Source organism: Rhagoletis zephyria, unplaced genomic scaffold (genome assembly GCF_001687245.7).
Source record: "Rhagoletis zephyria isolate East Lansing unplaced genomic scaffold, Rhagoletis_zephyria_1.1 Rzeph_scaffold_01130, whole genome shotgun sequence".
NCBI classification, from domain to species: domain Eukaryota; kingdom Metazoa; phylum Arthropoda; class Insecta; order Diptera; family Tephritidae; genus Rhagoletis; species Rhagoletis zephyria.
In genome coordinates, this window is record NW_016158214.1 from 53,992 (window position 1) to 77,050 (window position 23,059).

At 39.4% G+C, this 23,059-nt stretch overlaps 2 protein-coding genes across 2 annotated transcripts in view; both read left to right on the top strand.

Moving 5' to 3' along the window:
* The window catches only part of LOC108362872 (uncharacterized), an 87,316-nt gene that overhangs the window by 25,237 nt on the left and 39,020 nt on the right, over positions 1-23,059 (top strand). The window contains exon 2 of the mRNA XM_017616024.1: positions 6,795-7,054. Coding sequence (XP_017471513.1) covers positions 6,799-7,054 — 256 coding nt within the window. The 5' untranslated portion in view covers positions 6,795-6,798. The remainder of the gene's footprint in view (positions 1-6,794; positions 7,055-23,059) is intronic.
* On the top strand, positions 154-846 carry LOC108362873 (uncharacterized). The gene has a single exon (XM_017616025.1). It carries the CDS (start codon positions 154-156, stop codon positions 844-846), a length of 693 nt encoding a protein of 230 aa, XP_017471514.1.

Sequence of the window (23,059 nt, forward strand, 5' to 3'; positions counted from 1 at the left end):
GGAAAAACGTCGTCACGTGAAGATAAAAAAGGAGTTTAGTTTTATAAGTATCTGCGATCATAATATTCGTTTTCTCTAGTAAATATTAATAAAAGTGTGAGCCCAGCAGCTATATAATTGGTGACCCCGACAAAGGACCAAAAACTGCAGCAGATGGGGTCGGACAACGAGGATAGCAAGGCAGAAGAACATTCGCAAATGGAAGTCAGACCTCCAACCGCACTCAGCCGCGAATTAGGTGGAAACGAGGAAATTGCCAACATCTCCGTAAAGCTACCCCCATTCTGGCACGCAAATCCAAACTTGTGGTTAGCTCAAGTCGAGTCTCGCTTCATAGCCGCACGCATCAGACACGATGCAACGAAATACCACACCGTGATTGCCGCCATCGAGAGCAACGTGCTGGCGCAAATCAGCGATATCATCTTAAACCCCCCAACTACCGACATGTATGAGACGTTGAAAACACGCATTTTAGAGCGATTCGGAGAGTCCGAACAACGACGAATAAAAAAATTGCTACAAGAGCTGGAGCTCGGCGACATGCGTCCGTCACAACTCCTCAGGGAGATGCAAATTCTGGCAGGTAACGCGATGAACGACGCTATGCTACGATCAATCTGGATCAGCCGCCTCCCAACTGACGTTCGGACCATAATTTCAATCAGCACAGAACCTTTGGAGAAAGTGGCACTCCTAGCTGATAAAATCTTAGAGGTTAGAGAAGGACCACAGCTACACGCCATCTCGACTCGCGAAGATACGGCGCGTAACTCAACACTGGCGCAGCAAATAGAAAAGCTAACGCAAGAAGTGGCAGCGCTAAGGTCAAAGGTTTCTACGTAAGTTCGTCATCGCAGCAAAAGCCCAGCACGAAATAGATCGCAAACACCATCAGAGACCTGTTGATACCACCTCAAATTCGGCGACGCGGCAACAAAATGTCGCCCGCCCTGCGCAAAGGCTTTAAACTAAAATGCCCGTCGCTCGTAGCGGCATGCGACAGGCTCAATTCACCAAGCCGTCGCTTACTAATTAGAGACACAGTTTCCAAACTCCATTTCCTAATCGACACTGGCGCTGAAGTCAGCATAATCCATAAAAGGGCGAAACCAATTTCTATCTGTATGCGGCCAACAAAACGAAAATCAAAGCCTACGGAGAGAAGCTTCTTACTCTCAACATCGGCCTTCGACGTCCGCTGAGATTGAATTTTATTATCGCCGACGTGGCACAACCCATAATCGGCGCGGACCTCCTCGCTCAATATAACATTTCGGTAAATCTTCGGCATCGTTTACTATTCGACGACATTACAAATATCGCAAAGTGCTGCGCAATCGTCAACGTTTCAAACGTGTCCTTCCAAGAAATACTTAACGAATTCAAAGACATTATGGGCGCATCAAAAACAGTACCCAAGGACACCACACACAACGTTACGCTCTGCATAGTGACAAAAGGGCCACCCGTTTTTCAAAGCCCCGTCGATTAGCACCCGAAACACTGAAAGCTGCAAAAGCCGAAATCGAATCACTATTGGAGGCGGGCATCTGCTGACCCTCACGAAGCCCATGGGCCAGCCCCCTCCACATGGTGAAAAAGAAGAACGGCGAATGGAGACCGTGTGGAGATTTCCGACGACTAAACGACGTCACAGAGCCCGACAGGTATCCGCTACCACATATACACGACTTTACACACGCGCTTCACGGATGCAAAATTTTCTCGACAATAGACTTACGGCGGGCTTATCACCAGATACTAGTGGATCCAAGCGACATACCGAAGACAGCCATAACCACCCCATTCGGTATGTATGAATTCGTGTATATGTGTTTTGGTTTACGAAATGCCGGCCAAAATTTTCAAAAGTTTATGGACCAGATCCTGCTCGAGTTCAGCTTCGCTTTGCCTTACCTGGACGACATATTGGTAGCTTCAAAAAGCTACGCAAACACGGCATTGTCATCAACCCGTCGAAATGTGATCTCGGAAAAGCAGAAGTGCCCTTTTTGGGCTACAGGGTATCGAGGGATGGAGTGAAACCACCAGAAGAACGAGTGCGAGCTATTCAGGAGTTTGACCTGCCGAAACGATCTTGCTACTTGCGGCGCTTTTTGGGTGTAATCAACTTTTTTCGAAAATTTCTACCCAAAGCAGTCGCATATCAAAGCGTTCTAACCGCGCTCATCAAAAGCAATAAAAAAATGACACTTCAATAATAGACTGGAGTCAAACAGCAAAGGACGCATTTCAACGTTGTAAAGACGAACTGTGCGCAGCTACGCTTCTCGCCTTTGCAAACCCCAACGCTCAACTTGCGTTGGCAGTCGACGCATCTGGTACTGCAATCGGCGCCGTGTTACAACAACGCGACGGCGATTTATGGCAGCCTCTTAGCTTTTATTCAGAGAAGCTCAGCCCGGCTCAACAACGCTACAGTACATACGATCGTGAACTGCTTGCCGCATATAAAAGCGTAAAGTATTTCCGTCACATGCTGGAAGGACAACAATTTTTCATTCTAACTGACCACAAGCCACTTCAGTTTGCTTTCCAACAAAACTTAGAAAAAGCGTCGCCAAGGCAAATCAGACATCTCGATTTCGTGAGTTAATTCACAACAGATATACGCTACGTACCCGGAAAGGAAAATGTTACTGCCGACGCACTCTCGAGAGTTGAAGCCATTCACGTTAACCAAACCATCGATTATGACGAACTGGCCAAACACCAGCTAAACAACAACGAACTCCAAACGTTTTGCAACGGAGATTCAGGTCTGCAATAAGTCAAATTGAAAATCCCTGGCGCTTCAGCAGAACTGTTCTGCGATATCAGCACAGGTAGGCACGCCCTTTTATAACAGAGCCGTTTCGTAGAACAGCCTTTGAATCGATCCACAACATATGCCACGCCGGAGCTGCCAAGACATCTAAGCTTGTTTCAGAGAAGTTCGTGTGGCCCAACATGAACCGGAACTGCCGCGATTGGACCAGAAGCTGTTTACGCTGCCAAAAGGCGAAAACACAACGGCACAACAAATCGCCAATCGCAGCTTACGCTTTGACAGAACGGAGGTTTGACCACGTCAACATGGACATCATTGGTCCCTTGCCGCCAAATCGAGGATTTCGTTACTGCCTCACCTGCATAGATGGATTTACGAGGTGGGTCTAAGCATATCCTATCGCAACAATCACAGCCGAAGAGGTCGCTTTCACATTGTATTCCAACTGGATAGCGAGATTCGGGGTTCCAATGAAAGTANTTTCTTCATCTTCATATTTATCTTTATTTCAAAGCTTAATTTCAAATGCGAAGTGAAACAACATGCGAAACATCTCAAATTAAACATGTTGCAGCAACATCTATATACAAATCGGAAATGTTTAAACGACGGTTTAGGCCGTAATTTTCAACCAATTTTGAAACCATCATCTAAAGAAAAAAGGNAGGAGTTTAGTTTTATAAGTATCTGCGATCATAATATTCGTTTTCTCTAGCAAATATTAATAAAAGCTGGGCTCACAGCAGCCTTATATCCTTTTCTTTTTCTATTCACGTAGATGAGATGAGGTGCGATGACGTGATAAGATGTGACGTGATTTCATGTGATGTGATAGGATGTCATGTCATGTGTTGTCATATCCTCTGATGTCATGTCATATGATGTCATACCATATGATGTCATATCATGTGATGCCACGTCATGTAATGCCATGTCATGTCATACGATGTCATATCATGTGATGTCATGCCATATAATGTGATGTCATATCATATAATGTCATGTCACATGATATCGTGTAATGTGATATCATATTATGTAATGCAAAATCATGTGATGTCTCTTCATATCATGTGATAAAATCTGATGTGATGTCATGAAATGTGATCACATTCCATGTTCCGATTAGTGTATCGATAACCCTGTTGATACCGATAACAATATCCATACACATATAGAAAAATACAACGATTGTAAAATCGATTAATTCAGCGATAAATGTAACAATCATCAGTATCAGTATCATAACAATATATGTAAATGACTAAATCGATAAGAAAATCAATTATTTAATCGATTATTATACCGATAACAATATCCATTATTGTATCGATAACAATATCGATTATTATATTGATTATTATATCGATTACAATAGCGGTTATTTAATCAATAACAGTATCGATAACAATATCGATTATTTTATCGATAGCAATATCGATTATTATATCGATAAAAATATCGAGTTTTATATCGATAACAATATCGAGTTTTATATCGATAACAATATCGATCTTCATCCTCATCCTTTTCTTCATATTTATCTTTATTTCTGCATATTCCTCTTCACCTTTACCTTAAAGTGTTTAAATTTACCTTGATCTTCGTTTTTGCCTGTATCTCTAGGCATCTTTGTTTTTGTTTTTATTCTCAAACCGCTAAACCACTGAGAAGCATTTCCATGTGCATTATTCCCCTGGAATTTGACAATTTACTCCCAACCAACCAACTGCCTAAAGAAGTTTCACTTCATAAATTCAAGAAATGTTCTTACCCGTTCAGTTGCCCTAATTCTTATTTATCCGTCAATGTCTCCATTTTCGTCTTTATCTTCACTTTTTTCTTCTTTTTTTTGACTTCATCGTTATCATTTATTTCTTCATCTTCATATTTATCTTTATTTCAAAGCTTAATTTCAAATGCGAAGTGAAACAACATGCGAAACATCTCAAATTAAACATGTTGCAGCAACATCTATATACAAATCGGAAATGTTTAAACGACGGTTTAGGCCGTAATTTTCAACCAATTTTGAAACCATCATCTAAAGAAAAAAGGCTTTCCAATGGTGTTTTTGGTTTTGAAATCGGTTCGGTAGAATCGCCAAACGAACGGAGACAAAATTTATGTTAGCGTATTAATATATAGATATGATGAGAAACAATACAGTAACAGTAATTTGGTTTCAGTTATTTAATACTAGTTTATAAAAATTTGCCTGCCAAACACAGCCTTTTCTATTTGGAAAAACAATTAAAAATAATCATATAATTAGATATAATCAAATAATTAAAAACAGTCAAATAATTAAAAATAATCAAAAAATTAAAAATAATCAAATAATTCAATAATTTAAAAAAATTATTTGTTAAAATTTGATTACTTTTCTAATGGCCATTAATCATGATTATTTTTTATAATTTTTAATTATAATTAATTATTAATTGCTGGGTAATATAAGAAAACTAAAATAATCATTAAAATTTTAAAATGCAAAAAAATCAATGATTACTAATCGTAATGGAAATTTAACAGCTCTGTTTCTAGGTTGCTTATAAGACTTTCAGCAGTGCTTGTTTAAGGCCCATCAATGGTGCTTGATATACTACTTAACCTTTTAGCGGCTGAAGCTCAAAGCCGGTTATTGTCCGCGCCCTGGTTAGATAGACTTAGAACCATTTCAACAATATTACTCTCTGCCCATGTACACATTCGCATTCGCAAAACATTCGTATCATTTGATGCGAATGTCCGATGCGAATGCNTTTTTTTTGACTTCATCGTTATCATTTATTTCTTCATCTTCATATTTATCTTTATTTCAAAGCTTAATTTCAAATGCGAAGTGAAACAACATGCGAAACATCTCAAATTAAACATGTTGCAGCAACATCTATATACAAATCGGAAATGTTTAAACGACGGTTTAGGCCGTAATTTTCAACCAATTTTGAAACCATCATCTAAAGAAAAAAGGCTTTCCAATGGTGTTTTTGGTTTTGAAATCGGTTCGGTAGAATCGCCAAACGAACGGAGACAAAATTTATGTTAGCGTATTAATATATAGATATGATGAGAAACAATACAGTAACAGTAATTTGGTTTCAGTTATTTAATACTAGTTTATAAAAATTTGCCTGCCAAACACAGCCTTTTCTATTTGGAAAAACAATTAAAAATAATCATATAATTAGATATAATCAAATAATTAAAAACAGTCAAATAATTAAAAATAATCAAAAAATTAAAAATAATCAAATAATTCAATAATTTAAAAAAATTATTTGTTAAAATTTGATTACTTTTCTAATGGCCATTAATCATGATTATTTTTTATAATTTTTAATTATAATTAATTATTAATTGCTGGGTAATATAAGAAAACTAAAATAATCATTAAAATTTTAAAATGCAAAAAAATCAATGATTACTAATCGTAATGGAAATTTAACAGCTCTGTTTCTAGGTTGCTTATAAGACTTTCAGCAGTGCTTGTTTAAGGCCCATCAATGGTGCTTGATATACTACTTAACCTTTTAGCGGCTGAAGCTCAAAGCCGGTTATTGTCCGCGCCCTGGTTAGATAGACTTAGAACCATTTCAACAATATTACTCTCTGCCCATGTACACATTCGCATTCGCAAAACATTCGTATCATTTGATGCGAATGTCCGATGCGAATGCGTAAAATGATGCGAATCATTCACATAACGAATGCGAATGCAAATATTCGCAACATCCCTGCTATGCATAAGCGACCTGAAATGCTCAAAGTTAACAGGTGTCCGCTAAACATAAACGATTATTTTAGATAATTTTGATGTTCAATAAAGCGGTTGAACTATTAAACTTTTGTATTTAATTTACAACAAACCTTTAATGGGGCTCGATAAAAATATTGAAAGACAGTTCACTTGGTAATGGTGTTACTTAACGGTTATTGCTTTTAATCTATGGCGGCAAAATAGTGAGTGAACAACTTTTTGTTTACCATTTTTCAGAGCAATGCGTGAAATACGAGCCCATTCTCAACGGCAGCGGCTTAGATATAATCCAGGATGTCTCGGCCCAGCCGCTCCGGGCATACCTCTTCCTCGCACGTCTACACTGCACTCAAGACGCCGTTTAGCGAATATACTCATCGTGTCAGCTCTAATATTTATAACCTGCTGGACTCCACATGTTTTTTGTATATTCTATACCACTTTTGGGAATAAGTACCATTGTTCAAAAACCTCCAACTACTTTCACTTGCTACTGGGTAAGTAATAAATCTACATTTTAGAAAACAGTTTTTTTCTAATACACAAGGGAACAGTATTTTTGTTGCATGAAATATTATGACTAATGTTATAACTTCTTTTTGGTTGTTTGTGTTTCCGACAGGGTAGGAGTATGATGTATTGTGGAACGATTTTCCGTCATCCCTTGTCAAATTTGGTTTGGAGACAAACCGGTTTCGGCGTTGTGCCATCTTCAGTGTCATTTTTCGTTCTGAATAGTTCGTGTTTCCTTCCGCTTTTTATGTATTCGTGTTACTATCTGTTTTAACTGTCATTAGGTCATGCATACCCATCTAAGTGCGACCGCTTTTGTTTCATTATCTCACAGGTAGGTGCTTTTTGGTTGCTTGTATTCGCCGCCGGGTAGAAATCCGTTATTTTTATTTTCTTGGTTTTCGTGATTGTGTCGGTTTATGTTCCATTATTTAGCAAGTATTAGGTTGCTTGCTTGTGCCGGCAGATAGAAATCCGTTATTTTCATTTTCTTGGTCTCTGCGGCGTAGATATGTATCTTCGCGTTGGCGTTTTTTTCAGGGGTCTTCTCATATTTTTCGTACAACATCTTGAGTGGTTCGAATATTACATCGGATACGGTGTTTGTTTGTTCGTTTATAATTTTACCTTGAAATGTTTTCTGCTTGTATATCTCCATGTTTTCCAATATGTTCAAACGCTGTCCTTTATGCTGTACATGGAGGAGTTTGGCTGCCTTATTAATTTTCATTGATGTACATTTATTTTCAAACATATGATTTGCGAAGTTTGATTCTGGTGTGACGCTTGGTTTTTGTGTCCTCTTATTGTAGTCTCTTATATGTTCTCGGAATCTTTATTTAATCTTACGGCTAGTTTGCCCTATGTAGCTACACCTGCATTCACACGTTAATTTGTATACACCCTGCTTATCTAGAGTGGTCTCTTCGTTTGTGCTGTTGTTCAGTATCCTTCCGACGTGGTTCCTGGTTCTGAACGATGTGCGAATGTTGAATTTTTGGAAAACCTTGGCCAGTTTGTATGTCATTTTGCCCGTGTAAGTTAACACTGCCCAAGCTGCATCGTTGTTTTCTTTCTTGTCCCTACTTTTTCGTTTCGAGTCCTTCCTCATTTTGTCCACCAGATCTTTTTTGTATCAATTGTTTCTGGCGATAGCAAATATTGTGTCTAGCTCTCTGTGTGCTTCCTTAGATAATGGGGTTCGCTCAAGTCTAGTTAATAATTGTCTAAATGCTGCGTTTTTGTGTTGTTGTGGGGGGTTAGAGGTTTCATGTATTACTGTGTCGGTCGCTGTGGGCTTTCTGTATATCTCGTATTCCAGTCTGTTGTTGGTCTTGTTTATTTTAATAGTTAGATCCAAATAGTTGAGTTTTCCTTTCTCTTCCTTATCCATCGTGAATGCTATATTTTTGTGTTGTTCATTAAGGTAGTCCAATATCTGCTCCTCTTTGTCCCCCGTTATTATGCATATTATGTCGTCCACATATCTAGCGTAGAAGCTGACCCCTAAATTGGTTGTGAGATGCTCCATATATTTCTCCTCTAGGCTTTGCATGAACACCTCCATGAGTATAGCCGATGTTGGGTTACCCATTCCTAGTCCATTTATTTGTCTGTATATTTTGTTGTTAAATCGGAAATAATTTTGGTTTATCGTAGTCTTCAAAGTATTGATAATTTCTTTTGCGATTTTCTTTTCCATTTTGCCGAGTAATATTTTAATAAAATATCCATTGTCTCTGTTGTTGGTATTGACGGGTAAAGATCCTTTATGTCAAATGATACCAATTTAGAATTATTAGTGGTATGTAAGGGTGTCATCTTTTCTATAAGCTCTGCCGCGTTTATGACTATATATTTATTGGGTAACTCTAGTTTGTTCTTTAGTATGGTCTTCAGGTATTTCGAGAGTTTGTATGCCGGAGCCGATCTGTGGTTAATAATCGGTCTCATCGGGTTACCTGGTTTATGTATTTTTGGTAATGAAATCATTGGAGGGGCCGAAGGGTTTATTGATGTTAGTCTTCCTGCTTCATTCTCCTTTATTATCGTTGTCGCCCTTTTTATTGCCACTTGGTACTCATCGGTGGGATCATTTCCTATTTTCTTGCAGCCTGTTTCTTTTATTACTTGTTCCGTTTTTCCTATGTATTCATTTTTATTGATCAATACCGTTGTGTTCCCTTTGTCTGCTTTTTTTGTAATCACGTTATTCGCCTTTAGTTTTTGTTTAAGAACCCTGATTGTTTTGTTTTCGTTATCCTGCTTTCTTTTTTCCTTGGATTTTGCATGTTTTTCAATTATACGCCTACATAGGTGCCTGGCGTGATCCTGCTCTTCGTTTGGGATCAGTACTATAGCCATTTCTGTGTCCACAATGGTGTGCTCCATTTCCTTCTTTTTATCATAGGTCGTGATGTTGTGTTTAAGACCTTTCCTCAGTATTTCTGCCTCCTGCTCATTGATAGGGACCGCTGTTAAATTTACAAAATTTGAATGGAATTGCGGTTTTGCTTGTTTTTGGTTCTTTGCGCCCTTTTCTTTTCTACTGAGGTCTTCAAGTTTCTGGTTCAATTTTCTGTACTTCTGCCGGATGACTTTCTTGATGTTTTCCTCCATTTCATCTAATATCTGCATCAGTGTACTGGTTGGTAGGAGTCCCGCTAGTTCTAGGTGAATTGTCATTAACTCTGAGTTTGTCCGCTCTCTCTTGCCGTGTAGGTTTTTTATTTTGTGGCGAAGAAAGCTGTTTTCTGCTCTTTTTAATATTTTCCGCTTATTCTCGGTGTTTGATTTTAGTTTTATTTGCGCGAATTTCGGTGTAATATTCAATTCTAAACATTGCTTGTTGAACCAGATGTTAGCCTTAGTAGTATGTACTTTCAGTAGCCGTCTTTGGTATATTGTCAAAAGCGTATTTGTCCTTAATTGATGTGCCTGACCGGCCTCAATAACTTCTTTTTGGCTGTTTGTGTTTCCGACAGGGTAGGAGTATGATGTATTGTGGAACGATTTTCCGTCATCCCTTGTCAAATTTGGTTTGGAGACAAACCGGTTTCGGCGTTGTGCCATCTTCAGCGTCATTTTTCGTTCCGAACAGTTCGTGTTTCCTTCCGCTTTTTATGTAACAAGATTCCGAGAACATATAAGAGACTACAATAAGAGGACACAAAAACCAAGCGTCACACCAGAATCAAACTTCGCAAATAATATGTTCGAAAATAAATGTACACCAATGAAAATTAATAAGGCAGCCAAACTCCTCCATGTACAGCATAAAGGACGCCGTTTGAACATATTGGAAAACATGGAGATATACAAGCAGAAAACATTTCAAGGGAGAATTATTAACGAACAAACAAACACCGTATCCGATGTAATATTCGAACCACTCAAGATGTTGTACGAAAAATATGCAAAAAACGCCAACACGAAGATACATACCTACGCCGCAGAGACCAAGAAAATGAAAATAACGGATTTCTATCTGCCGGCACAAGCAAGCAACCTAATACCTGCTAAATAATGGAACATAAACCGACACAATCACGAAAACCAAGAAAATAAAAATAACGGATTTCTACCCGCCGGCGGATAATGAAACAAAAGCGGTCGCACTTAGATGGGTATGCATCACCTAATGACAGTTAAAACAGATAGTAACACGAATACATAAAAAGCGGAAGAAAACACGAACTATTCGGAACGAAAAATTACACTGAAGATGGCACAACGCCGAAACCGGTTTGTCTCCAAACCAAATTTGACAGGGGATGACGGAAAATCGTTCCACAATACATCATACTAATATTATACTTTCTCGGGGTGCTGATTTCAGATCTGAAGTCAGATTGTTTGTATCAGCTTTAGTTTTTGAGATATAATTAAAACGCGTTTTTAAAAAAAAATTTATTTTTTTATTAAGAAAACCGTTAGAAAAACAACCACTACTTATCAAACAATTTTCTTTTATAAGATTTTCTTTCTTGACTTAGTTCACGAGAGCTGTTATTTATGCTCCAACAATATTCCGCCATCATGTGAGCATTCCAGTGACCCTGGTAACGTTCCTCCATAGTTCGAATGTCTTGATGGAACTGTTCCCCTTGTTCTTCACTCAGATCACCAAGATTTTCAGGGAAACGGTCCAAATGGCTGTGGAGGAAGTGTACCTTGATGCTCATATTACAACCAATCTGCTGGAAGTGTGACAACATCAGTACAATACGCTCCGCATAAGTTTCATCATTTTTGTTTCCCAGAAAATTTTTTTCGGTCCAAACGAATTCATTCCAGGCATTTTTTCAGTATCAGTCATGTAACTACACGGTCAAAAATTTGGGTTTAATTTTTAAACCGCGCTGGGACTACTGCCTTTTTTAATCTTTTATAGTCTACTTTTTAAACCAGTCAATAGTTTTAAGCAATTTTTAATATATTCTGGTTTAAATTTTAGTCCAAAAAGTTGGTGGTTTAAAAATCAAACCAAAATGTTTTAATTTTAGTTTCTAGGTTTCATATATAGAAAATTTGGTTTAAAATCTAAACCGAAATAGAAAATGTTTGCACACAGCGAAATGTGTTGTTGATTTAAACTCAACATATGAAAGCACATTTACATGCGTGGCTGTAGCTGAGTGTCCAAAGATGCCTGATACAATTGGGGGCTACCAAAGCTGTCGGGGTTCAATCCCTATCAGACGGAGCATGAAATTTAAGATTTTTTTTATTCTTAATTATGAAAATGTTTGGGTTTCATATTTAAACCGAACTGTTTAAATTCTAAACCCAACATATGTGCTCTCTTTTTTTTAAACTTGCAAGGTTTGTATTTGAAACTGGTTTTAGTTTTGTCATATATGTAGTCCAAAAAGTTTAAAATTAAAACCGAAATTTTTAACCGCATATTAAAATTAACATCCTCTATCAATCTTCTTACCATCAAAAATCCCGGCTTTAAGTTTCTCTGTGCTCAAATTATAGAACTTTTTAGAGATGTATTTAAGACAATCACCATCCTTGTTCAGAGCTTTAATAAATTGTTTCATAAGCCCTAGACTGATATGCAAAGGTGGCAGTATTATGCGATCCCTAGGCACAAGGGGTTCATTTATCAAATTCAGTTTTCCCGGAACCATAGCTTGCCTGGAAGGCCAATCTTTTCTAACCCAGTGCTCAGATTTCGCTCTGCTGTCCCACATAGAAATAAAACATGGATATTTTGTTTAGCACCCCTGTTGTCCAAGAAGAAAATTTACCATTTTTTTACCTTCCTTTTATCAGCTCGGGATGTAACTATGTAATATTGATGCGCCTAAAAGATGCAGCGATTTCTATTCTCAAGTTACATACCTGATGACAGTACGAATGGCAATTATAATAGGGAGGTTTTAGTTTTTTAAACTATAATTTTATTAGATCTACACATATCAACCACTGGTGTTCGTTGTATTTGATGCTACCCATAACAAGCTACAGTAGCATATTCTTCTTTGACTTTAGTTGAACGTGCAATCCCATTGCTTTCAATGAACCAGGAATATCTGAACAAAAAACAAAGTCGTCATCTTGAGAAAAGAATAAAGCAATTCCGTATCTCGGTTGCGATAGTATGAAATTGTTTTCTGGGCTTAACAGATTTCTTTGCTTTAATCGAGAAGATCGAACCTCCCATGTTTTTTTAGAAAGACCACAAGGTCTGGCTAAACCACTGAGGGCTTTCTGATTAAAGGGCTGGCGTTCAGAAGAAATACCTTGGTTAAATTAGTTGTCCCACTTTCATCACTTGAAGAAGAGCTTTCTTCTTCCAAGTCGTAATAATTTTGTGTAGATGAAGAAGATTGGGCTTCTGGCGCATCGCCGGAGTACAGGAATGGTCGAGCAACAGATAAAAATTTAGGGTAAAGCCATTTCCCTCAGTTTATTCAATTAATTCCGTTTATATCAAACGCACAAAAATAACAATCAACTTGATGATTTGGAGGTTCTCGCCACATCATTGGTCTTTGATACTCAAACTTGGGTCTTTTCTTATTCGCCCATAATCTTAAAGACTCCACACATGTTTTGCGTACTTTATGAGGGAGCCAGTACTTGTCACGGGTGTCAAAAGGGAATCCAAAGCAATCAAAATACACCTGTTTTATGTACTTCGACACAACTAGTTCAAAATTTTTGAATGTATATTCACCACATATGTTACAAAAATAGTTGGGATCGTTTTTACAAATATTTCTCGACGTGGACATTGTTAAACAAAAAAGTTTTTTAAAAAACAGCTCGGTTGATTTGAAGTTTAAATGTGACTAGTACAAAATAATGTCTGACAGCTGGATCTCAGAAACTAGAGCTGCTAGAGAAAAAATGAGGTTAGATTTGAAATCAGCGACCTCAAAGTAGCAAACAACATCCAACAAGAAAAAAGTTTAATTTTGTTCCCTTGTGATATATATGAAGTGGATAGATACATACATACATATATATATATATATATACATATATGTACATACATATGTACTACTTACATACGAGTATATTAGAGATTACACGGTGCTACAAAAAAACAGTCATGCAATACACCCGAAACAAAATCTAGTGTAGGTTGTAGATAGATAGATAGATAGTTGGTTGGGTATGGCACTGCGACCAGTAGGTCTATTGTGCCCCTAGCTCATCACAATACATCAACCAGCCCCAGAGTGTCTATAAATTTCATAATAGACCCCGGGGACAGTGAGTGTATGTGCTCCTCTCTTGGCCAGACATGCCCTATGCACCTATACCTCCTGCGTGCAACGTCATCACACTCCATAAGAAGGTGGAGAGGAGTCTCTTTGGCTGCATCGCAAAAGCGACACAGGTCGCTGGACCAGATACCTAATTTATGCAGGTGCCCTCTGAGCCTACAGTGGCCCGTCAAAAAACCTGTAATAATTCTTAGTTTCTCTTTTGGGAGATCCATGAGAAGCCTGTATCTTGACAGATTGTAACCTCCTAATAAGCTTTTTGCCAGACGTTGGCCCATGGTGCCAAGCCAGTGTAATTCCCTCAGTTTGCTGTTGTCCTTTCTGAGCATTTCCTTTGTGGTGTTTGGTCCTACTGCCGGAAAGGGCTCAGGTCCTATCGGGGTCGAGGAAGCGGCCGTTCTGGCCAGATGATCAGCTTCCTCATTTCCTGCGACCCCCATGTGCCCTGGTACCCACATTAGTTGGATATCATTGACCTCCGCCAGAGCATTGAGCCTCTCGACACACTCCCTAACCAAGGAGGACTTGATCTCGGATGATGAGAGGGCCCTTAGTGCCGCCTGGCTATCACTTAATATAAGTATCCTTTCATTCCTATAGTTCCTGCGAATATTAATCTCAGCGCACATACTGATGGCATAGACTTCCGCTTGAAAGATGCTAGGGAAAGTCCCCAGGGACACCGAAAGCTTCAGCCTAGGGCCGTACACGCCTGCTCCAATCCCCGCGGGTATTTTAGAGCCGTCCGTGTACCACTGTATTGTGCTCGCCTGTATGTGACTCTCCNTTTTAGAGCCGTCAGTGTACCACTGTATTGTGCTCGCCTGTATGTGACTCTCCATAATAGAGCTACACCAAAGCGCCTTGCTATAAGTGTGGGTCCTGAAATTTCTCTTGAATACCACCTCTCTGTTAATATCGTTCCTGGGGAACAAAGCCAGGGGGAGCTGGGTACCTAGCTTGTCCCTGTTCCTAGATGATAACACCTTGCCTTTGCCGAAGCCCTCTCTCGCAAAGTTAAGGAGGGTTCGCTTTGCAGCCTGTTCAATTGAGAGATGCAGTGGCTCGAGTTCCAGCATTACCTCTAGCGCTGCCGTCGGGCATGTGCGCATTGCTCCCGTAATGCAAACACATGCCAGACGTTGAATCTTGGAGAGGGTCTGCCTCACCGTTCCTATAGTAGTCCTGGAATACCAAGCCACCGCACCATAAGTCACTATTGGTTTCACTATCATTGTGTACATCCATCTGAGGATCCTCGGAGTGCACCCCCAGGATTTACCCGCCAGACGTTTGCACACCATCATCGCTCTCGTGGCCTTAGAGGTGACCGCATCAACATGGGCCCTCCACAGAAGCTTGGAGTCCAGGGTAAGCCCCAGATACTTAACCTCTGTGGCGACACTGATTGCGACCCCGTCCAAGGTCAAGTTCCTCATCCCCTGGAGATTTCGTTTCTTGGTGAAGGGGACTATGGCTGTCTTAGAAGGGTTGATATTTAAACCTACGTCTGTGCACCACCTTTTCGCAAGGTTAAGTCCTTTTTGGACGATGTCACAGAGAGTACTTGCGAACTTCCCTCTAGCGATAATCACTATGTCGTCCGCGTACCCTTGGCAGCGGACGCCCTCGTTAGTGAGTATCTGTAGGAGTTCGTCCACAACTAAGCTCCACAGTAGAGGAGATAATACCCCCCCTTGTGGGCACCCTTTAGTCGTTTGTATTTGAACGACGCTGTCACCGACTTCAGTTTCGGCAATCCTGGTCTGAAGTAACCTTGCTATCCATCTTCGGATGGTTGGCTGAACGTTATGTTTCCCAAGAGCTCTGTCGACTCCCAAATGGGAGGCGTTATCGAAGGCCCCCTCGATATCGAGGAAGGCACAGAGCACCACCTCATCACACTCAAAGGCCCCTTGTATTTCCTCCGTTAAGGCATACAGCGCAGTATCCGTGGATCTCCCCACCCTGTACGCGTGCTGGTTGGAATGCAGAGGGGTTTGTTTTAGAGTGTTATACCTGATTTCATGGTCAATAATTTTCTCCATTGCCTTTAACATAAAGGATGTGAGACTTATCGGCCTGAATGACTTGGCAAGAGAGTAATCCCTCTTACCTACCTTCGGGATAAAAGTAACCCTAGCCCTTTGCCACACCTTGGGAATGTGAGCCAGTGCTAGACTGTCCCTCATAATGTCCACCAGATGTGGCAGTAAGAGCTCCCCGCCCTGCTTTAGTAGCGCCGGACATACACCATCCACCCCAGGGGCCTTGTACCGTTCGAAGGAGTCCAGAGCCCACCGCACTGTTTGCCGGTTTATAAGGCTTCTAGCCACCTTCCAGTCCGGTGGGGATGGCCTGAACGCACGGAACAACGTATCCCCAGCGGTGGGAATGGCGTCCGGAAAGTGGGCCGATAGCAGGGCGAGTGCCCTCTCCTGTTCATTACCTGAAAAGGCCCCATTAGGTAGCCTAATAGCCAGTCTGGTCCCTGTGTTGTCTCTCGCTAAGGCTTTATGCAGCCTAGCAGCTGCAGGAGTAGATGCGATATTCTCACAAAAGGTTCTGAAGCTGCTACGCTTGGCCTTCCTAATCTCCTTATTGTATTTTGTTAGACAGACTGAGTACTCCTCCCAGCTCCCGGTGCGCTTTGCCCTGTTGAAAAGTCTTCGCACATCTTTCCTAAGAACTGAGAGTTCCCGTGTCCACCAGGGAGGCTGAGCTTTCCCTTTTGGCTTTGACACGGGACAGCTGGAGGTAAAGGCATCCAAAATGGTGCCGTTCAGCTTGTTGACCCTGTCCTCTAACTCCATACAATCCACCTTTCTATGTTGTGCCTCTATTCTGCTTAGGTTCAACCTAAGTACCTCTTCATATTTATCCCAGTCTGTTTTCCTGGGGTTCCTCTTTGGGTGACCTGTCAGAACCTCAGCTCCCAGTGCAAATCGGATAATCCTGTGATCCGACAGTGAGGGCTCAGATGAGACCCGCCACTGAACGATCAGAGGACTGGCCAGTCTGTTGCTGAGAGTGATGTCAAGTACCTCCTCTCTGACCCTAGTTATGAACGTTGGTTCATTACCGACATTATGGATGCACAGGTCTTCACTGATAATATATTCTAATAAGCACTCACCCCTACGGTTTGTGTCCGAGCTGCCCCACTCTATATTGTGGGCGTTCGCATCGCAGCCGAGAATCGCCGGAAGTCGTTTCCTGCGGCAAAATTCCAGCAGCTGCTGTACCTCAAGAGGCGGCACGTTGGCGTTGTCCCCCGGAAAGTCCCATAGAGTTCCTGAACCCTCCAGTTTTTTATACCAAAAAAACCGTTATTTTCGTACTTGATGCACTTATCTATTAATAGCTTGACTATTTTCCATCCGATTTTAAAAATCGAACAATTTTTGAAAAGAGCATTTATAGACCTTTAAAACGATAATATATTGTTAGACTTACCTTTTTGGGGTGCTTAAGGAGGCCAAGCTCAATGTGTATATCAAATTTGGTCGAGATGGGTCAAATAATTTTTGAGATACGCATATATGATATAAGTGGGCGGTGCCACGCCCCTTTTTCCTAAAATTTTATGAAAAATAAATTTTTTACTTAAGAGCCATAGTGTATATTTACTTTGAGTAAATATTGATGAACTCCTTAGTCACACTGCTCAAAAAATCTGCACGTCCGGTACATACATAGATACATATAAATTCAAGGCCGTATTTTTGCTTAAATTGCTTAACTTCGACAATTTTTATACAATTGTTTTGGATGAGGTACCAATTTATTCGAAAATAAATTTTCTGTTAGATAAATATATTTGGCAAATTTCATAGAAATTTTTGAAATTAGCGTCGATCAAATTTCAAAAAATGAACACAAATAGGGGCTCATTAAAATCTAACTGATGAAAACTCCCAACAAGCTAGGTCTAACAATATATTCTTATATATCGTTTTAAAGGTCTATAAATCCTCTTTTCAAAATTTTTTGTTTAAAATCAGGTGCAAAATAGTCAAGCATAAGTGCATCAAGTACGAAAATAACGTTTTTTTTTGGTATACAAAAAATGGAGAGTTCAGGAGCTATACGGGACCTATTTTCATGTTGGACTCGACCATACCTACAACCTACACTAGGTTTTGTTTCGGGTGTATTTCATGACTTTTTTTTGTAGCACCGTGTTATCAATGCAAATCGATCAAAACCGTAATTTTAAGTTGTAATATTTTCGATCATATTTACATCAAACTCAGATTTTATCTTAAAATCATGTAAACCAAAATGCAGTTATTATTATTATTGTTGTTATATGTTCCTAAAAGTGCTTTAGACTTGGTAGATTATCGCAGTAGCGATTTATTTTAGCCCCTTCCTCTAACCGGACAAGGGCACATAGTGCCCCTTTTCCCACGCTACAGAAGGGCTCTAGACGGATGAAAAGCGTGGATGCACCTTTTCTTCGCTAGTTTATCGGCAACCTCGTTTCCTTTAATACCAATATGTCCCGGAATCCAAAGAACCCAAACTCGATTGGCCAGACCAAGAGTATTCAGCTTGTCGAGGTATCCATCACCAGTTTAGACCTAATGAGATCTAATGGCCTTGATAGCCGCTTGGCTGTCAGTCAAGATCGCGATGCTATGATTCCGGTAGTTTTGCTTGATATTAAAGTCCGCGCATCTTTATTTGGTGTATGTTTCAGCCTAGAAAATGGGCATATCTTTTCCCGTGGGTTCCGAGTATCTTAACCTTAGTCCAACTACACCTACTCCGGTGACCTTTTCTGTCAATGAGCCATTAGTGTACCAGGTAATCATGTTTAGGCTTATGTGATATGTCTCGGATATGCCTCCCCAGCTCTTCTTATTACTCAGATCAGTTTTGAACCTTTGTGTAAAGCTGAACATCGGATGCATGGTATCCCTCGGTATTGCAATTTCAGGGCATTTCTTCGTAAGAATATCCAACTTCCTAGGACTAAGAAACCCTTCTGCCCCAATATTATCATCCTTAGTAAAGCTCTTTTCTCCTGAGTCTGAATGTGACTATGAATAGGGCTAAGATCTAAAAGAACCTGCAAGGATGTGGTTGGACAAGTTACCATGACTCCAAAAAGTTCAGTTACAAGATACAGAAACAATGAGAACTCAGATTTTCATGTAAAATGTATGGATAAAACCACACTGTCAATATTATTCTACCGAACCGAAACGCTACAGTAAAAAACAAACCCTAGAACTTTCGCAAGCAATCGACCCTGAATCCTGCTGTAAAGAGAAACTTCTCATCAACAGGATATAAATGAGCAGTGGGAATCGATTTCCCAATCTCTCCGTACCACTGCTGTTGGCTACTATCACCCACACAGGAACAGCTGGTATGACTAAAAGTTCCGTGCAGCTGCTGTAGAGAGGGGCACATCATTCCAAGCTAATGTGTAGCTGATACCGACGCGCGCGCTTGTTGTGCGGGAAAAAGGGAGGAAAGAGAGACGTATTAAAAAAGAGAGGCAGAAAGGTGCAAGTGTGAATAGCTCGAGATGCTGAAAGGCAAGAATGCGGCGGGAAATTTTTATCAAAAAATAAAAATGTTTACCTATTGCAAGGCAACTGTTGCAGAAATGCTGTCAACTGTCGAGCCCAACAGTTATATCTTAGAAGCGGTATGATTAATGTGACCAACTATTTCATAGCTCAAAGAAGTACAGGTTAGGTTGAGTTAAGTTCACTCCGATTACGAAATTTCCAATGCGGCTAATTTCGATCCCTGCGAGCTCAGCGTTTGTTCAGAAGGGCAAGTCAAAATGCTTCCATCTTAGCCTCGCGAAAATTGGACAGTCGAAAACAAAGTGTGGAGATGGTTCCACTTCATCTTCCTCTTGACAGCTGATAAAAAAAAGGATCAGGTGAAATTCCTAGTCTCACCGCATGAATACCAATCGCACAATTGCCTGTCAGAACCCCATCACTAGCCCTTGAGAGGTAATGTGGTTAAAGTGCCCTATAAAAACATACGCTGTAGCACAGAAATGTCTTCTTTTCCTTTTTTATGTCACAAAAGGACCCGGTTTCACTTAGCCCAATAACAGTTCGTGCTGCGATAATTCTGTCTGCATTATCCGCAGGCGCCGTGTTCAACATACATATGTATAGGTGTGGTTACTAATGCTCCGCTAATTCCGATTTTACAAGACAAGGGCTCCTGCAAACAATATAATCTTAAATTTGGTTTCCTAGAGCTAATGAATAAATTTGGGCGAGAGAACTCACCTTTTACCAATAGCTCCCCTATAGCAGTAAAAGGCAACCGACAAGTTTCTTACCCTTGCTCAATATTAGGCTTACACGACAGCCGCCGCACTATAGGCAAAACACGAGTTTTTTTTCCAAAATCATAGATCTTCGCTTAGAAAAGAGATAATGGATTTTTTTTTAAATAATTTTTTTATCGCGAAGATAAATGATCATATAATATAGGAAAAATATAGAGAAGTTACAACAACAATAACTTAACCCTCAAAATACCGTTCAAAATGTCACTTTTTTTAATTTTGGATTTTGGCTCCCATTCCACTAGAAAACACTATACTTAATACACCATTAGCACTGCTTCTGAAAGATTTCTCTTTATTTTATCTTAAGACTCGATTTTTGGATTGGATGCTGTACCCGAGTGGCTAGATTGGAAAAAGAAAAGCTACATTTAAACTCTAATAACTCGTGAACTATCAGCTTTCACAAAAAAATGTATATAACAAAAATGGATATACTGGTCGATATCTTTACGAAAGTGCAGCATTTTACCCTTTAATGCAGAGTCTGTCATATATGAAACGCTTTTTAACCCTTTCAAGGCAGAGGCAAAATGGTTCTCAATATGTTTTCAACGTACTTTTTATTTATTTTTATTTTTAATATTTTTTTTTTTACTTGTTTTTGATATTTTTTGGCCTTATAACAATTATATTCAAAAATTTATATTGAGCTCGAGGCCGTTTTTTAAATGAAAATTTATTGTGGAAAAGCAACAATAATTTGAAAAAATGGTAGAAGTGATAGCTATTTCGGAAATCACCACATTTCCTCATCAGACTTCTTTCAGTAGGATTCGAACCGACGATCCCACTGACTCAGCCAGTTGCCTATGCACCGTGCTAAGACGCCTTGTAAATTATCGTTTGCTTATTTCCACTATTTTCATTTTTGTTATGCCAACACAATCAAGCGCAGCTATTCCGCTGCAATTCACTTGATCATGTGGTTGTTGGTTTTGTTGGTTTGTGCTAATAATTCTATTTTTAGAATGCTTAACTTTTAGGTGTGCTCGTCCTTAAGTTATTTGTTTTTTGTTATTTTTTGGCCTTTTAACAATTATATTCAACAATTTTATAATGAGCTCGAGGCCATTTTTTAAATGAAAATTTATTGTGGAAAAGCAACAATAATTTGAAAAAATGGTAGAAGTGATAGCTATTTCGGAAATCACCACATTTCCTCATCAGACTTCTTTCAGTAGGATTCGAACCGACGATCCCACTGACTCAGCCAGTTGCCTATGCACCGTGCTAAGACGCCTTGTAAATTATCGTTTGCTTATTTCCACTATTTTCATTTTTGTTATGCCAACACAATCAAGCGCAGCTATTCCGCTGCAATTCACTTGATCATGTGGTTGTTGGTTTTGTTGGTTTGTGCTAATAATTCTATTTTTAGAATGCTTAACTTTTAGGTGTGCTCGTCCTTAAGTTATTTGTTTTTTGTTATTTTTTGGCCTTTTAACAATTATATTCAACAATTTTATAATGAGCTCGAGGCCATTTTTTAAATGAAAATTTATTGTGGAAAAGCAACAATAATTTGAAAAAATGGTAGAAGTGATAGCTATTTCGGAAATCACCACATTTCCTCATCAGACTTCTTTCAGTAGGATTCGAACCGACGATCCCACTGACTCAGCCAGTTGCCTATGCACCGTGCTAAGACGCCTTGTAAATTATCGTTTGCTTATTTCCACTATTTTCATTTTTGTTATGCCAACACAATCAAGCGCAGCTATTCCGCTGCAATTCACTTGATCATGTGGTTGTTGGTTTTGTTGGTTTGTGCTAATAATTCTATTTTTAGAATGCTTAACTTTTAGGTGTGCTCGTCCTTAAGTTATTTGTTTTTTGTTATTTTTTGGCCTTTTAACAATTATATTCAACAATTTTATAATGAGCTCGAGGCCATTTTTTAAATGAAAATTTATTGTGGAAAAGCAACAATAATTTGAAAAAATGGTAGAAGTGATAGCTATTTCGGAAATCACCACATTTCCTCATCAGACTTCTTTCAGTAGGATTCGAACCGACGATCCCACTGACTCAGCCAGTTGCCTATGCACCGTGCTAAGACGCCTTGTAAATTATCGTTTGCTTATTTCCACTATTTTCATTTTTGTTATGCCAACACAATCAAGCGCAGCTATTCCGCTGCAATTCACTTGATCATGTGGTTGTTGGTATTGTTGGTTTTTGCTAATAACTCTATTTTTAGAATGCCTAACTTTTAGGTGTGCTCGCCCTTAAGTTATTTGTTTTTGTTATTTTTTGGCCTTATAACAATTACATTCAACAATTTATATTGAGCTCGAGGCCGTTTTTTAAATGAAAATTTATTGTGGAAAAGCAACAATAATTTGAAAAAATGGTTTGCTTTGTCACTTCAGTCCACTTTAATTTGATTTGTTTATGTTTTGTTTCCAACTCAAATGTTCCGCCACACAACCTTGTTAGAATGTGTTCACTACACTTCTTTTTTGTATCATGCTTTGTACACCTTACGCTTCGTTTATTTTTGCGCAAACAACTGCTGCGCCTGCTCAATCTTCTTATTCAGAATGATTTGACACTCGTACACAGCGACTCTCTCGCTCTTTCTTTCCCACTTGACTTTGCTCTTGAAAAATCTTATTGGATTCTCCTTACATATTCTCTGAGTACACTATCGTTGCGGTTAATAACGCAAACTGAAACCACACTATAGTTGACCCTTTTTTCACACAGAGTCTTTGCAAAATCTTATCGAATTTTGCCTTCATATATTCTCCGAGTACTTTTGAATGTTGCGTTTCACAACGCAAAACGAATCGATTGCAACAAACACACTTACACACGCTATCGAGTACGCGCTGCTTTTCGGGTACACTTGTTCTGCGCAGCGGAGCACCTCTTTGAAATCGTAGGTTATGTTTTACCCGGCG